Source organism: Ailuropoda melanoleuca, chromosome 8 (assembly GCF_002007445.2).
Source record: "Ailuropoda melanoleuca isolate Jingjing chromosome 8, ASM200744v2, whole genome shotgun sequence".
Lineage (NCBI taxonomy): Eukaryota > Metazoa > Chordata > Mammalia > Carnivora > Ursidae > Ailuropoda > Ailuropoda melanoleuca.
The window spans coordinates 84680584-84697176 of record NC_048225.1 but is presented as its reverse complement, the minus strand read 5'-3'; the positions used below and the strand labels follow the sequence as shown (position 1 = coordinate 84697176).

Here is a 16593-nt window from a genome sequence, read left to right as displayed (position 1 = left end):
TTTTTGTAAAGATTTTATTTATTTATTTGACAGAGATAGAGACAGCCAGCGAGAGAGGGAACACAAGCAGGGGGAGTGGCAGAGGAAGAAGCAGGCTCAGCGGAAGAGCCTGACGTGGGGCTCGATCCCAGAACGCTGGGATCACGCCCTGAGCTGAAGGCAGACGCTTAACCGCTGTGCCACCCAGGCGCCCCTGAGGGAGAGAATCTTAAGCGGACTCCATGCTCAACGTGGAGTCTGACCCGGGGCTCAATTTCACGACCCTGAGATCATGACCTGAGCCGAAATCAAGAGTTGGACACTCAACCAACTGAGCCACCCAGGTGCCCCTGACTAGCTGTGCTTTTAACCTCTGGTTATTTAACCTCTCTGAGCTTCATTTCTTCTTTTGCAAAATGAGTATAATAATCTGTGCCTCAGAACTATCATGAGAATTAAATAAATTAATATTTTTATTATTTTTTATTTTTTAAAAGATTTTATTTATCTGACAGAGACAGCCAATGAGAGAGGGAACACCAGCAGGGGGAGTGGGAGAGGAAGAAGCAGGCTCCCAGAGGAGGATCCTGATGTGGGGCTGGATCTCAGGACCCTGGGATCATCCCCTGAGTTGAAGGCAGACACTTAATGACTGAGCCACCCAGGCGCCCCAAATTAACATTTTTAAAGCACTTAGTGCTTGGCACTAGTAGGTGCTATGTAGGTGTTTGATAAAGAGACCCATCTGCATAGTTGCATACACTAATATTTGAGAGCTGAGGAAAAAAAGGCAGTATGTGGTGATTAAAAAAATATATCTTGGAACAAAATATGTCTTTCCATCCATGTATATTTATTAAGTGTGTAATTAATGTAAATAGGCAAAAACAGGAAGAATAACTTTCTTTTTTTCTTTCTGCCCCGAAAGATAGGAAAGGGGAGTATTTAGTTTTATTGTTGGAGAGAGATCATAACCCCATTCACAGTCAGATTACTGAAGGTCAAGTCCTGTTTATGAGTCTTATCAGCTGTGTGACCTTGCACGAGTTATTTACCCTAAAACGTGGATAATCTTAGTATCTGTTTCACAGGGCAGTTGTGAGGATTAAATGAGCTAATAGATACAAAGTTCTTAGAAAGTTCCTCTGCATACATGCGTAAGAAATGCTCCATAAAATATTAACTATTATTACTGACAGCATTGGAAGTTTTTTTTAAATTAAACATGAAACTAACAACCCATGAGCTAACCTTTGAAATCATAGTGTTATCAACTGTTATCCACAAGGAAGCCTAGAGAAACGGAATGATTTTATCTAAGTTCATGAAGAAGTTACAGTAGAGCCAAGACAAAACCCCCCCAAGTTTTAAAAGTCATAAAGTTTTTTTTTTCATTCTGTCAAGAGTTTTTTTTCCACTTATGTTAATATTTTCCCCCAAGGTCATTTTTTAAAAAAATTATTTGAATCAATAGTATAGCTCTCATACTCTGTTCAGTATCTTTAATTATCAATATTTAAAATATGCTCAGGTCTGTATTCTTAAATACTTGTCATTAGCCTGGTATTTAGTGCACTAACTCCTTCCAACAACTACCAAACTTCGTCAAGAGCAATCTATAACCCTTGTTTCCATTTCTTTACTTACTTCTTTTTTTTTTTTTTAAAGATTTTATTTATTTATTCGACAGAGATAGAGACAGCCAGCGAGAGAGGGAACACAACCGGGGGAGTGGGAGAGGAAGAAGCAGGCTCACAGCAGAGGAGCCTGATGCGGGGCTCGATCCCATAACGCCGGGATCACGCCCTGAGCTGAAGGCAGACACCTAACCGCTGTGCAACCCAGGCGCCCCTCTTTACTTACTTCTTAATCCTTTACAAGTAGAATTCTACCTCCACACTCTGTTAGGTGCATTATGTTATCATTGATCAAATCCATGATCAAATCCACCCTTTCTCCTTCGTTTCTAGTTTCTCCACCTTTCTCAGCACTTGATGTTGTCCACACTTTCTTTCCTGAAACTTAATCTCTTTTGGCTTCTCTTGCTGAATACTTCTGACTCTTCCCGTATCTTGTTGGTCTTTTTCTGCTTCCTTATTCCCTCCCTTCTTCCTTTGATTTGTCTACTCTTTACCTTCTTCTTCTTCTTCTTTTTTTTTTCTTTCTTTCTTTTTCTTTCTTTCTTTCTTTCTTTCTTTCTTTCTTTCTTTCTTTCTTTCTTTCTTTCTTTCTTTCTTTCTTTCTCCTTTCCTTCCTTCCTTCCTTCCTTCCTTCCTTCCTTCCTTCCTCTCTTTCTCTCTTTCCTTTTCTATTTTCTCTCCTAACAGTCTCATCTACCTCTGAGGTTTGTCTGCATGGGAATGATTCCCAGCTGTATGTTTTAAGCTACAGATCTACATATCCAATTACCTGCTAGATATCTTTACCTAAATATCTTTTTATTATTCACAGTCGACATTCTAAACACAAATTTGTGGTCTGTTTCTCTTCTTTTCCATAACCGCCTTTCTTCTTGGCTTTACTACAGGTGGCTGTAAAATCCAGAAATGTAGATAAATATACATTAAATGCCTTACTGCTATTACATTATCATACATGATATGTTCAGTGCATTGCCTTCATCAGCAAGGCATAGTATGAAGTGCTGTTTAAGATTATAATGAATGTGGCACATTTTAAAATAGCATTTTCAGCACTTCCTGCACCTGTATCTGAGATGTGATGCTTTTAACTGTTGATGTGTTTGACTATTACCAAATAAAACTGTCTTTACATTCCTTGGGAGAAGTAAATCAAGGGGGTTTGATCTATTTTTTCCTTATGGACACTTTATATTTCTATTATTTGTGCCATTATTTTTCTGGGCATCCAGATTAAAAAAATTGTACGGTCTCCCTCATTCCTTATTTCTTGTGTACATTTTTTTTTCTTTTTCTCTTTATTCTACTGCCTTTTCCTACCTAATTCAAGTTCTCAGAACTACTCTCCTGGATTACTTCAGTAGCCTTCTAGACAGTCTTCTTGCCTCTCATGTTCTGGTTTTCTTAGAGTACAGTTCTGGACCTATCACTTCCTACGTTAGAAACCTTTAGCGGTTTCTTCAAGGGCAAAAGGTTTACATTCTATCTTGTTTCTTGGTTTTTTTTTTTTAAATAACCCTTTTCAGTCTCATTCTTGTTAATGGATTGTAGGGTCCTTGGAGGCTTGATTCCACATATTTATCATTGTATCCTAGGTGTTCTCTGTCTTGTTTAATATGACATGTGTAGAAGTGTCCAAACAGTATTCTTAAATCGATATTAGCATGTTAGCTAAGAAAGGTCACTATAGTAAATACATTGGAAATATTGTTTGATATAAATGGAAAAGGAAAATATTTTTTTTTTAGTTCTGATGCTTTTCTGGGAATATTCTGTACATAATCAAGGACAAGGAATAATCAACACTTCTTGGGATGCTAGAACATTGTAAGCACAATTGGCATTCTGTTTCTCTCACTAGTGAAGGACTAGCTGAAATTTGTGTAATTCTTATTTCCCCAGGTCAAGGCAAAACTTAAGCAAAATCCTTCAGAAACTACAGTGGGTAAAAAGCAAGAAGATATTTCTTTGACGAAGTCTAATAACCAAGAAATCACCATTTTCTCAGGTTCTCATCTTCCCCAGCCCAACAGACATCAAGAAATCTGGTCTATCCTAGAGAATGTTTGGATTACATTATATCAGAACAGGTACTAAATTTCCAAGAATTTTTGAATTCTAGGCTTTTCCATCATTACTGTTATTCATTGAACAGTTAGTGTTTGGGTTGCAAGTTTAATGTATTAGGTTATGTTACTGAGGGCCTTTTATCAAACTGGTGCCTTAGAAACAGTGATGCTTAAAAAAGGGTGCAAACAGATTTATCTCGAGTCTTTTAAAATTATATATTCCTAGGCTCTATCCCTAGAAATTCTGACTCAGTAGATCTGAGGTGACACTGAGTGCATAAAAAAAATGTCTCCAGGTGATTCAGATGTGAAACCTTCATGAGAAGTATTTTCCATGTACGCCAAAACCAATGAAAGCCACCTAGATTGGCTAAACAAATTAGAACACAAAGCCTTAATAAAATTTAAAATAATTTAAGAAAAGGTCATTTTGGATTAGGGAAAATTCATGTGAGACTTTTTAAAAAGAAAGATAAAAACTTTTATGTAAAAGGAAGAAATGCTTTTATTCCTTTGATACACATAAAAGTACTACGTTCCTGGTAAAATGAAAAGATAGAGACTATTTATGAGTAGTTCTTTAAATGCTGCTGGAATAACTTAAAAAAATAATTAAAGTAACTGATTTTAAAGTAGGCCAACCCTCCCTCCTGTACTTTTTCCCAAGCCCATAATCTTTCTATAATTTTATGTATAGTATATATTTATGGGTCATACTATATGCTTGTTAGTAAGATTTTGGTTCAAGGGTCAAGTTATTTTGGATTAAGATCACCTGTCCTAGTAGCAAGGGAATATGAGCACTCTTCTTAAACATCTATTCTCTATTACAACACTGTTGATTTAGGGCCCATTTTTAGCCCTTGGCTACAATTATTTCTTTCAAACAAATGTGTAGTTTGTCATACTAAAGAAATACCAATACCTAACATGTAAGCTAAAGAAAATACTTAAAAATTTGTGTTTTCATATAAAGCATTTGTATTTTCATATCTTTGTTTGTTTTGTCCAGTCCAGTATTTGAAATGTTTTGGCTAATCAGAAACTCTTGTTAGCAGAAGGCTACCACATATACTAGGCAGAGATTATTATCAATTTCAAAATAAAATAGATTAAAGCCATTTCTAAGGTATTTTAATCTTCATTTAGAAAATATTTGAATACTTTATCTTAGAATTGACCTATAATATACATACATTTGTATTGGATGTTAGAGTTCTAGGTAATTTCTGTATATTAAATAGACTTCGTAGTATTTCAATACATGAAAAATGCTTATATCGCTTTATCAATGCATAGTTATTAAGGCCTACTTCATTTCTTCTCATGCCTGATTGTATACCAGAGTCACTGTATAACTCTTCAATACATTCATGCTTGAGCATGTAGAGATGCTCATTTGAAGGTCTAGTAGGCCCTGTGTATTTTAGGTTTCAAAATACTTTTTCTTTTAGGAAGGTAAAACTATACTTAGTAACCATTGTATTTCTTCAGATTCCATAAGTTTTCCCTTTTGCAGACTTGTCAAAATGCTTTACCCCTTTCATACATTACTTGTAGGAATGTGGAAAAAGTTTATGGTTCCTCAACACATTATTTTTTTTAAGCTCATTAAACATTAACTGTTTTTAATCTTAAAACTTTTTTTTTTTACAAAGCTTAGTGGGTTGGGGGAATAAATTAACTATGATTTATCTTATTTTGACCTCTACGTAATAGAGAAGAAAAAATAGGGGAAAGAGAAGCAGAATAAGAATGATTCTCAAGGGTGTGCCACACTTTTATTTTATAAAACGTTCAAATCTTTTTCTAAATAAGCTGCCCCACTCACTACAAGATCTTTTTCTTCATGTAGTATCTTTGGATGAAAGACATTCCTAATTTTAATAAGGTCCAATTCATCACTATTTTTCTTTATGGTTAGTATTTTTTCTGAAGTGTTGGAGGAATGAGGATACTTACCTAGTGTTTTTCATTCATGTGTCCATTCACCCAACAAATGGGTATATTGAATTCCACCTGTATGTTAGAAGTGCCAGGCGAATCAGACAAACTATCTGCTCACCAAGAGGGGGGAAAGAGACAAAATAATGAGGTGATAAAAAAAAATAATCACGGTAATGATCAAGGATTATAACTGCAACACATCAAACATGTCATCACCATATGACCCAGCAATTCCACTCAGATATATACCCAAAAGAACTGAACACAAGTGTTTCAACAAAAACATGTGCATGAATGTTCACAACTATTTACAATAGCCAAAGTGGAAACAATCCAATGTCCATCAACAGATAAGTGGATACGTGAAATGTGGTGTCTCATAAAATGTGTGTGTCCATAAAATGGAATGTGACTCAGCCATAATGAAGTATCCGTACACACTATGGCATGAATGAATGTTGAAAACATGCTAAGTGAAGGAAGCCAGACACGAAAGTCACATGGCATATGATTCCACTTTTATGAAATATCCACAATAGGTGAATCTGTAGAGATAGAAAACACGCTGGTGGTTACCAGGAACTGTGGAGAGGGAGGAATGGTGAGTGACTGCTTAATGAATACAGGGTTTCCTTTTGGCGTGAGGAAGTGTTCTGTGACTAGATAGTCGTGATGGTTGCAGACATTGTGAATGTATCAAATGCCACTGAGTTGTACACTTCAAAATGTTAAGACGGTAGTTTTATGTTTATTTTACCACAATTATTCTTTTTAAAGATTTTATTTATTTATTTGACAGAGAGGCAGCCAGCGAGAGAAGGAACACAAGCAGGGGGAGTGGGAGAGGAAGAAGCAGGCTCCCAGCAGAGGAGCCTGATGTGGGACTCAATCCCAGGACTCTGGGATCACACCCTGGGCTGAAGGCAGACGCTTAACAACTGAGCCACCCAGGCACCCTTACCACAATTATTTTTAAAAATGCTTTGGAAAGTACCGTGAAATGAGAAACTTCCCTTGAATGCCACTACTCTAATGTACACCCAGCCATGTTTTAAGGCATGGTTATTTGTTTCCTAGGGCTGCCATACCAACTTACCACAAACTAGATGGTTTAAGATAACAGATTTTTTCACTCACGGTTCTGGAGGCCGTAAAGTCTGAAATCCAGGTGTATGTCTGCAGGGTTGGTTCTTTTGGGAGGTTCTGCAAAGATCCTATTTCAAATAGTCACATTCTGAGGTTCTGAACCAACATGAATTTCGGGGGCATACTATTCAACCCAGCACAGCATATGTGTTGATTGTTTTATATGGTGGTGGTTATGTTCTATAAATAAATTTTGTGTACCTGTATTTTTCTCTCTTATAGATGGCATGAGCATTATTTTAATAGGTCTTTGGTATTTCATCAGGTGGCTAATCACTATTTACTTAACACTTTTTACATCATTGAACATGTAGGTGGTGACTAATTGTTGACCAATTGCAAATTATTATGAATATGGGCTAGATTTCTAAAATTGGAATTACCGGAGTGAGGTGTATGAACATTTAAAACTTCCAGTTTCAGCAAACATGTAAATCTGATGTCTTTTTTTTTTCCTTCATCCTTATGTACTGGAGTACTGTTAATATTTATGTAACGACTAGAATGTAGATTAATAGTATTCTGTGTCTTACGGTCTCTTGATAAGAAACATTATTCCCACAGCTTATACGGTATTACTTTAGATTAGACGCACATGGTTCTTGCCCTAGATCATTATTCACAAGTCACTGTTTATTTCTAATTTAAATAAATCAAGATTATGAGAGAGGAGTTATAAGTATTACCTCATTTTATATATTAGAAATGCTTGAATTACAATAAATGTGCATGTATACCTATGAGTATCTTCTTTTTCTCTATTAGTGTGGATGTATTTCAAAGATTGGGCCCAAATGCAGCTTTGACTTCTTCAAAAATAGCATCATTTGAAGAAGCATTTGTATCTCTTCAAAAGTTAATGGCAGCTGTGAAGGATATTCTTGAAGGAATTCAGAGGTAAACACTAATTAATTTTAAAATTTCATTTATTACTTTTCTCTTTCTTCTAGGTTTATCAGCCTTTTTGGAGGTTCTGGGAGCTTTCCAACAAGTTTTATAAACTAATGACTTTTAGACTTAACCTTTTTCCTCCCTCTTGCAAAGAATCCCTATTTGGAGTCTGGACTACTAGAATCTGTTTCTAGTTTTTTCCTTTCTAGAAAAAATATACCAGGTTGTAAGCTTCATAAGAAACTTTATTTTCATTATTGTGCAGCTCTAGCTCCCAAAACAGTGCCTGGCATATAATGGACACTCAGTAATTCCTTGTTGAATAAATATATGTTTAGGTAATTATCACTGCCCTTTAAAAACAAATATATGTTAATATTTGTTAACATGATTGATTTCCTCGAATACAGTCTCATAGGATCACAAACTGAAGAAGTTTGAGAAGCAGCATAGTCTTGTGATGCTTTGAGACTTCCACATGTGTGATTATTTTAAATATTTGTGGGCACATAGAAACTGTAGAGCCAGAAAGCTGTACAGTGGATCAGACAGCACCTTTATAGGTTAAAGTCAGGTGTTTTCTTTTGTGGCGGGAAAGGAGAATACTAAACTTAATCTTGCAAGTTTTTGGATGCATACCAAAATTGCTTGACCTGTGTTAAATATGCAGCTTGCTCACAGAAGACCATTGTTCCTTATAAATTAAAAAGCAAAAACCAAAGAATCAAAATTGATTTGATTTTAGTATGTCCAAACTTTAAAAACTTGGATTTTCGAAACAACAGTTTTTAAGCTTTTTTTCCTTTCTCTTAAGGGTTTTTGGAAACTTCATCTCATTGTTAATACACAAAGCCTTTGTACTCCTTTTTGGATCACAGTTAGCTAAATGATTCTTAGAATAGCTCTTTGGTACTCTTAAGTTACTAATGAATTGAAGATGTGGCAGATCCCAAGACAAGTGAAATTTATCATCTCTAAGTGCAAATAATAAAACAATACTAAATAAGAGTAGCTTTATGAGGGAGAAAATTCAGTTTTTTATTTTAGTTATGCAAAATCTATTTTCACATTCTAGGTTGCATTAAAGCCGTTCTTTTTTTTTTTTTAATTTTTCCTTTGAGGAATGCTTTGTTTATATTCCATATGCTTTGATATGTACAAATCTTTATTTTCTAAAATTTCTACAATTTCAGTTTGATTCCCTCTAGAATTAAAATAATGAGTGTTTTTAGTATTAAAGTTCCAAATGTAAGGGTGGTTTTACTCTTCATAATTACTAGATTTATTATACTATGATCAGGAAATTTTGTCTGCATCACTTCTTCTTGGAAGCATTAAAACCATTCTTGACACTCCCTTTTCTACAGAAAGTAGGGATAGCAATCAGTTACTGAACACATGTTCGTTGAGCAACAGTTATGCGTGGCATCATATTAGACTCTGGGGAATCAAATACATTAGGTGCAATCTCTGACTGCAAAGAGCTTGTTTGTAGAAAGAGTGTAAACCGTCACATTACAACAGATAATTGCAATAGAGTTGTTAATATTTTAACAGGAACATATGCAGTGGAGGGAGGATGCGTTTGGCAATAGAGAAGGTTGGAGGGGAATGTCTTATAGGCCGCTCAAAGCAGTTTCTGCTTTATCCCATAGACTAGTATTTCACACGCTTAGGTCTGTTAATTATGTGCCTGGAAAGAAGTGTTTCTGATCCAAAAAGCTTTGCTTACTATACTATGCTCTTGGAAAGTCACCCTATACCCATTTATATATTAATGGGCTTTATAAACCTTTTTAATTTTAGGAGCTGTAAACATATAGATGCCTGGGTCCCCCATGCCTGAGACTGATGCAGTTGGTCTAAGTGTGTACCTGGCTATCAGGATTGCAGAAATTTCTCTAGGTGGTTCTAATGTGTAGCGAAGGTTGAGAACCACTAGCCAACATTCTTAACCAGTGGTTCTCACCTGGAACTTGTTACAAATGCAAATTCTCAAACCCTGCGAGACCCTACGGAATCAGAAACTCTGGGGGTGTGCCCAGTAGTCTGTGTCCTCCAGGTGATTCCCCGCACATCATAGGCTGAGCACCACTGGTTTAAGTGATGCTCAGCCCTGGTGGCTGATTATAATCATCTGGGAGCTTTAAAGAAAGAACAATGTCCAGCCTGACTCTAAACCTATTAAACCTGCATTTCTGAATGTGGGAACTAGGTGTAAGCATTTTTACCAACTCCCAGGTGGTTATCATGTTCAGCCAGAGTTGAGAGGTTATAGCATGTACTGCTTACATAAGCTGTATTTAAAGAAATAAATATTTGAATTTTAAGGCTGATGGAATTTTCTTATTCTTTCCTCGAAGGACACAATACCTCCAGGAATAAGACAATATTAGTGGCTCTGCTACTTTTTTGCATGTTACGTGGGGCAATAGACTGTCTTGAGCCTCAGTATTCATCTATAAACCCAGTATAATAATACCTTTCCAGAGTTTTTCACAAAGTTATTGTGCTTTGAAAGTCAGGTGTTGATATAACTAACCAAACCAGTGATTCTCCACTTACTTGTTGGGGGAACTTGTTAAAAATGCAGAGTTCTAGTTGTAGTGAAATCACAATATCTGTAGGTATTTCATAGAGGGAGGGAAGTTGTGTTTTTAACAAGCATTCCAGAGGATTTATATGCGGGTGTTGGGGGATTACAGTAAAGAAATGAATCCAACTTCTTGTAATAAATATATTAGAACCACTTTTGCCACCAGCAGAGGGCATTGTGAATAAAAAAGTTGCTCATTTCAGCATTCATTAATCTACAGGAAATTACTAAAATCACAAGTTTTTTCTTTTTTAAGCCCTTCAGACAATAGGCATTTAAATCTAAATGTAATAGAAGTTAATAATTATGTTATTTTGTCAAGTGTGTATGTAGTCTTAAAATCTTTTAAGAAACAGTCACGTAAAATTCAGTTAAATTTTTTTTGGGTGGCTAACTATGGGTAGATTTTTAAATTTTTAAACATTGAAAAATACACTCAACTTTGTAGTGACTGCGTATCATTAGCATTTTCTGATACTTGTTAAAAGGGAGTAGTTTCATTTGATTTTGAGATACATACCCACTGAATATAGCTCAACTCTATTTTATCATAGCATAACATGTATGACGTTACATTGGGAATCAATAACAAGGTGACCTATTAACCCAATGCTTCCGTTAAAGAAGTGAGTGAAAATGTATTTATTAAACTAAGAGTTTGGGCTTTTAGTTCCATATTTATCCCTTTGACTTTAAACTTGTTACTACCCCCTTTAAGCCAGTCTCTTTCCTTATGAAATGAGAATCCTGATGCCTTCTTCAGCAGAATAAATGAGATAATGTATATGAAAATACTTTGTAATCTGCAACATAAGTGTTAGTCCTTGTTTTCTCCTTAAAGCTGATATGTTAAATTTGAAATGTTTAAAAAGTGTGCTTCAATTTAAATAATGCTCTAAACACGGTTGTGATAAATCAGGGTAGAAAATGTTGGTGGAGCTGTTGTCTACACAGTTATTCAATTGGGAGAATACCTGAGTTTGCGAAAATTGAAAAAGAGGTGGGAATATTGCTGATCCTTACACTTTCTACACACTTTCTTCCTGGGTGGGAGAGTGAACTTAATTTATTTGCTATTAGTTTAGAAATTGCTTTGCTCTTTCTCATCTCTCCTTTTTTGTGTATATAGGAGTAATCTGGAAACTTTTGTTAATGGCCTCTTTATCTAAACACTAGAGAACCAGAGTCAGTACTCTTTCCATGTAGACAAAAGCGCATTAAGTTTTTGTTTTTTTGTTTTAGGTTTGTACTTTCTAGTCTCATTTCATACTTTAGTAAAGACGATCAGGTTACTCTTAAGATCACAAAAACCTTTTGCTTAGTAATTAAAGATTACAAAGGTTCATTTGGAGTGAAAAATTAATTGGGGAGTCATTTGGCAAATTCTAAAGAGAAGTTCTACTTGTACAGTAATAAAGAAATTGTTACATATCTGTGTGCTTCTCTACAAAGAGAAGCATCTCTGGCATCTCTACAAAGTTAAATAAACAGGTCGTATAATCCAACTCCAAAGCATACTATAAATGTGTGTGTGCAGCTTTGACTTGAAAGCTAATACTCCAAACAATGAAAATGTCTTAAGGATGTTTTTGTGTCTGTGAAGTAGATGATGGGCTGCCTGGTTTGGAAGCAGGGAGTAAAGTGGGGAGTGAACGTAGGAATTGCACTCTGCCTAGATTTTATAATCATGTTTGTGTGTTTCATCTTTATAAAACAAGCTTGAAATTATTTAAAAAAAAAACAAAAATGGTAGCATTTTGAATCCAAAAATAAAAGTAGATCATGCCTAAATATGCATATTCATTTTAACATTTGATTTAACATGTAAAACTGTGCTTCTGTGTTAATTTAATGAACTCTAGATTTCTCACTCAGGTAGCTTTAGATGAAGTTTGAAGTAATGAATGTTTTCTTAGTTTCATATTTAGAATCATATGCAGAGGTGGGAGAGGGATGTAAGTTGCTTGTTGAGTAGGTTCCTTGTAAGTAACTTGCCACATTTTAGAGGGGGGATGTTTTTATATGAAAGGGTATCTCTTGTTTAGGTAACACTTTCTTTCTAGCTGTCATATTTGGTTTGGTTGAAGATTAATTGAGTGCTAACTGATGCATTGGGCTTGGTCATATTCTGGATGGGCTTCATGCCTCATCGGAGAATATGATTTTGAAAAGTGAGACTTGTGCTTGGATTTAGGAAAGGAAGATGATTCATTTTTATCATCTTCAAATGCATTAATGTTCAAAACTTTAGTAACCTCTGTTAGCATCCTGTGGCTTTGATTTGAAATACTTTGTAGAGCGTTTTTCTAAAGCACAGTAATAGTCATGAAGTTTGGGATTTTGTGTGTATGTCATTTACATGTATTTTTATCTTATTAAGCCTCTAAAAAGGAATCTTCCCATTACTCTCTTGTGGCATGTTAACATAAGAGCAAAACAGGTACTGATATAACCACACATGATTCCTGTGAAAAGGAATCCTATAATCACGGCAGCTTTTCAGATGTGCTAATGACTTAGTCACTTCAAAGAAGTGGAGTTTGCATTTGCGAGAATATTTTATTAATTTCATAGTGTATGTTTTGGTAGCCGACCTCTTGAGGTGTCTTAGAAAGGTTATTTAGAAAAGTTCATACTTCACTTGACACAAAGACAACACTTTTTAGGCTGTTTTACAGTTCAAACTAATGGCTGAAACAAAAGTTTCTATTAGAGACATGTATAGATTATAAAAATGTAAACAAGTGACTTTTCAACATCTCCGCTTATTGCAGGATGCAAGTAGTTCAGCCATTGGTAAAAATTGTCCTTATCTACAGTGGAGGGGTTTGTTCATGCTTCGGTCTGACCTACTTTCTTTGAGGCTTGGCCTTTCTACCCTTAGATATTTGGACTGTACCTCACCTCCCCCACTGGAGTTCGCACAACTCCCCAGATATCGCTGCACCTCTGTCAGACTCTTCGCATGCCCCTTGTCCTGTCCAACACCAAGGGTATCAGTTGCTATGATGAACAAGAGAAAATAATACAGCCTATTAATTAAAAATGAAAGGACTTATTTGCTTCACCATGCCATCATTTTGTACACAACTTTCTTATAATTTATTTCGTAATCAGCTCCCTGAGATTTTGAACACCTTTAAGGCAGAAACTTTACCTACATTTCTTTGTCTTACTTTTGTATACCTAGATCTATGCCCACATCACAACTACACGTAATAGATGGAGAAAAGTATCGCATGAGTTTTTTATAGTCTTTCTGGTGGAGGGAAACTTCTTTAGGGCTAAATACTACTAATAGTACTACATTATGACATTAAAGGAATAGGTAATGTCAAGGTTTTAAAAGTGATAGGAGTGCGAGCTAAGGAAGGTAAAGAATAAAATCAGGAAGAAGAACAACTGGAAAAAGAGATTAAGGCGATTTAAAAAAGGTATTTATGTCTAGCATGAATGATGGCGCCATCAATAATTTGCCCAAATGGCTGGTGGGGTCACATGTTATCCTTGATTGCTTACTCCTGGTCTCTCTATATCAACTTTACAAATTAGGATTAGTAGAAGGAAAGATGGGATCTATTGGGAGGGATCGAAATTCAAGGAATATAAGGAGGCATTTCTTTATATAAGACATATGTAATGGGGGCGCTTGGGTGGCTTGGTCAGTTAAACATGGGACTCTTGATTTTGGCTTAGGTCAAGATCGCAGGGTCGTGAGATTGAGACCAGGTTGGGCACTATGCTGGGTGTGGAGCCTGCTTAAGATTTTCTCTCTAACCTCTCCCTCTGCCCCTCCCCTTGCGTGCTCTCTCAAAAATAAAAAAATCAAACAGTTATTTAATAAGTAAAAGCTTTTTATGGCACCTATATTGCAGTTTGATAAACACTGCTCTAACAGATTGCTCAGGACTTAATTTTTAGAATAACTAGATTTTATTTTACATATCTGAAGCTCTTATCTATGCTTCCCAGGATTTGTAATTCAAGAATAGGACATAAGGACCTTTATTTTTATTCTGAATGTCAGTGGGTTGATGTCATAGTTATTCCGTCCATCCCTGAAGCATTTCTAAATGTCGGTGTTCCCTGTTTTTAGTTGATAAAATTCAGGTTTGGGTGAGAGAGTTAAATATTTCCCATCATAAACTCCTTGATCACAGCAGAATTAAACAATCAAATATAAGGGTTACTTCTTGAAGATAACGAATATTTTAGTTTGTTTATGGAGTTTTTTTTATTTAAAATCAATATTCTTTTAAATTTGCCTTTTGTTTGTAGCTGGTTATTTCTACCTGATGATTTATTGACCTGATATTTGATTAAAATTCGCTGCTATTTAATCTTTTGTTAAGAAATGCTAGAACCAGTTAAAACTACATTTTTCAATGAAGCTGATGGAGTAAATTGACTAAATCAGTGGGGTTAAACATTAGTAAAATAAATGAAATAGGGGAAATTAATTAAAGGTGTTGAATAAGGGCTATTATAGTAATTTTAACTTAAATAGTAAATATATGGGATAAAGCCAGATGATCAGTTCTGATTCCTTCTTACAGAGTAGTTGTATGAAAGGCTTAAAGTTAGAGACTCTAAGATTATTCCCATCTATTTTGAGAAATATCCTCTTGTGCCTCTAAAGATCTTTTTACACAGTGGTAGGCCGACCATCTGCCTGTTTTAGAAGTAATGCAATCAGTATCCTCAAGGCTACTTTTCAATGATATAAAAGGTTAAGCCCACTTCAGGACAGTGTTTTCTACATAGAAGACAATCAATACATATTCATTGGTTTTTTTTTTTTTAAGATTTTATTTTTTGTCAGAGAGAGAGAGCACAAGCAGAGGGAGAAGCAGGGAGAGGGAGAAGCAGGCTCCCCGCTGGGCAAGGAGCCCGATGCGGGACTTGATCCCAGGACCCTGAGATCATGATCTGAGCCAAAGGCAGATGCTTAAGCCAACTAGGCTTCCCTCAATAAATATTTATTGTATATCAGAAATCCCTGGAATTATCTAACATTTTGATGTGCCAGTTCCTATTAATAAGGCATAATAAACCTTCTAGAATCAACGTATTCTTACCCTTAGTAATAATGTAACTGAAACTATAAGTTGCAAATTTTCCTTTCTTTCCTTCTGCCAACATTAAGCTAATTTATTTTTTGACAGAATGTACCTGTATATTTTCCCCAACTTACTTGTTGAGCTAAGACAAATTATGAAAATCATCAAAATTATATTTTCTATATTAAAGATGGTAATTTATGCAGATTTAATTTTAAACCCTTTTGATAATAGATTAAAAAGTGTGAGTACTTTGGTACAGTAGTGGAGCATAAAATAGTATAAAGAATGTACCCATCAGCCTTCTTCAAAAGGATTTGCATTCATTTACTAGGGTGACTGTTGTAGAAAAAGTGAAATACTATGTCCTTTTGGGGGTTGCTAGATACTGGCTCTGAGTTAATGCCAATTCCAGAGACCTAAAATTCCATTGCAGTTGGAGAAATGGTCAGAGGGAGACCAGTCCACCTTGACTGATAAATAGTAGCTATTGATTTGTTTGAAAACTTGGGGAAAAGGAGCTTGGAAGTCTGATGACAGGGACGTCTGGAGAAGAGGTATGTAGATGGGCATCTTGTAGGAGGGTGTTTGTGTCCCATGTGAATACACATCAAGGCTACCCAATGCAGAGGAGACTCAGTAATCAGATGGGTAAGTCCAGCTGTCCTGTAGATGTCAGTCTTTCCCTAGCCACCCCAGTGTTTGGTCAGTGAGCTCTTATACAAAGGGACAACAGCAGCTTCTATAAGATGAGCTCAAAAGTGGGGCTTCCCCTCATGAAGGCTGCTCTGGCTACTATCTGTGCTGAGAGCCCAAACTGTCACCTGCAGAGGCAAATGCCAAGCATTCAATAAGGCACCATTCCCTCAGAGAGCAGTAAGCCATCTAGTGGCAGTGATTTGTGTTCACCAGGAATAGATACTTCTTTTGGTTATGGTTTTTCTTTTCCTCACTGTAAGGATTCTGCCAGCAACTCCATCTATTGATTTAAGAGATATCTTGGCCACTGCCTTGGTATGCCCTACAACTAAGAAACTAATTTTATAGCAAAAGCGCAGCTATGGCTACATGGACTTCATTATCTTTATCATACATGAATCTAAGGAGCTGGGTTTGCAAAGCACTGGAGTGACCTATAAGAATATTATTTACCATAGCAGTGGTGAAGTTTGAGTGCTGTTTTCCCCTTAGAATGTCTAGGATTAAAGAATCAAGGGGAGCAAGTGGTAATGGTTTCTCTATTATTATACTAAATAACTCTTCTC

At 35.8% G+C, this 16593-nt stretch overlaps 1 protein-coding gene across 5 annotated transcripts in view; it reads left to right on the top strand.

The window, feature by feature from the left end:
• Positions 1-16593, top strand: part of SWT1 (SWT1 RNA endoribonuclease homolog) — a 98666-nt gene that overhangs the window by 44532 nt on the left and 37541 nt on the right. For all 5 annotated transcript variants that reach the window (XR_004627274.1, XM_011227018.3, XM_019801378.2 and 2 more), the window contains exons 15-16: positions 3522-3709; positions 7547-7678. Coding sequence is in view for 4 of the 5 variants with exons in the window: in XM_011227018.3 (XP_011225320.2) it covers positions 3522-3709; positions 7547-7678 (320 nt within the window). In the remaining variant the exon portion in view is untranslated. The remainder of the gene's footprint in view (positions 1-3521; positions 3710-7546; positions 7679-16593) is intronic.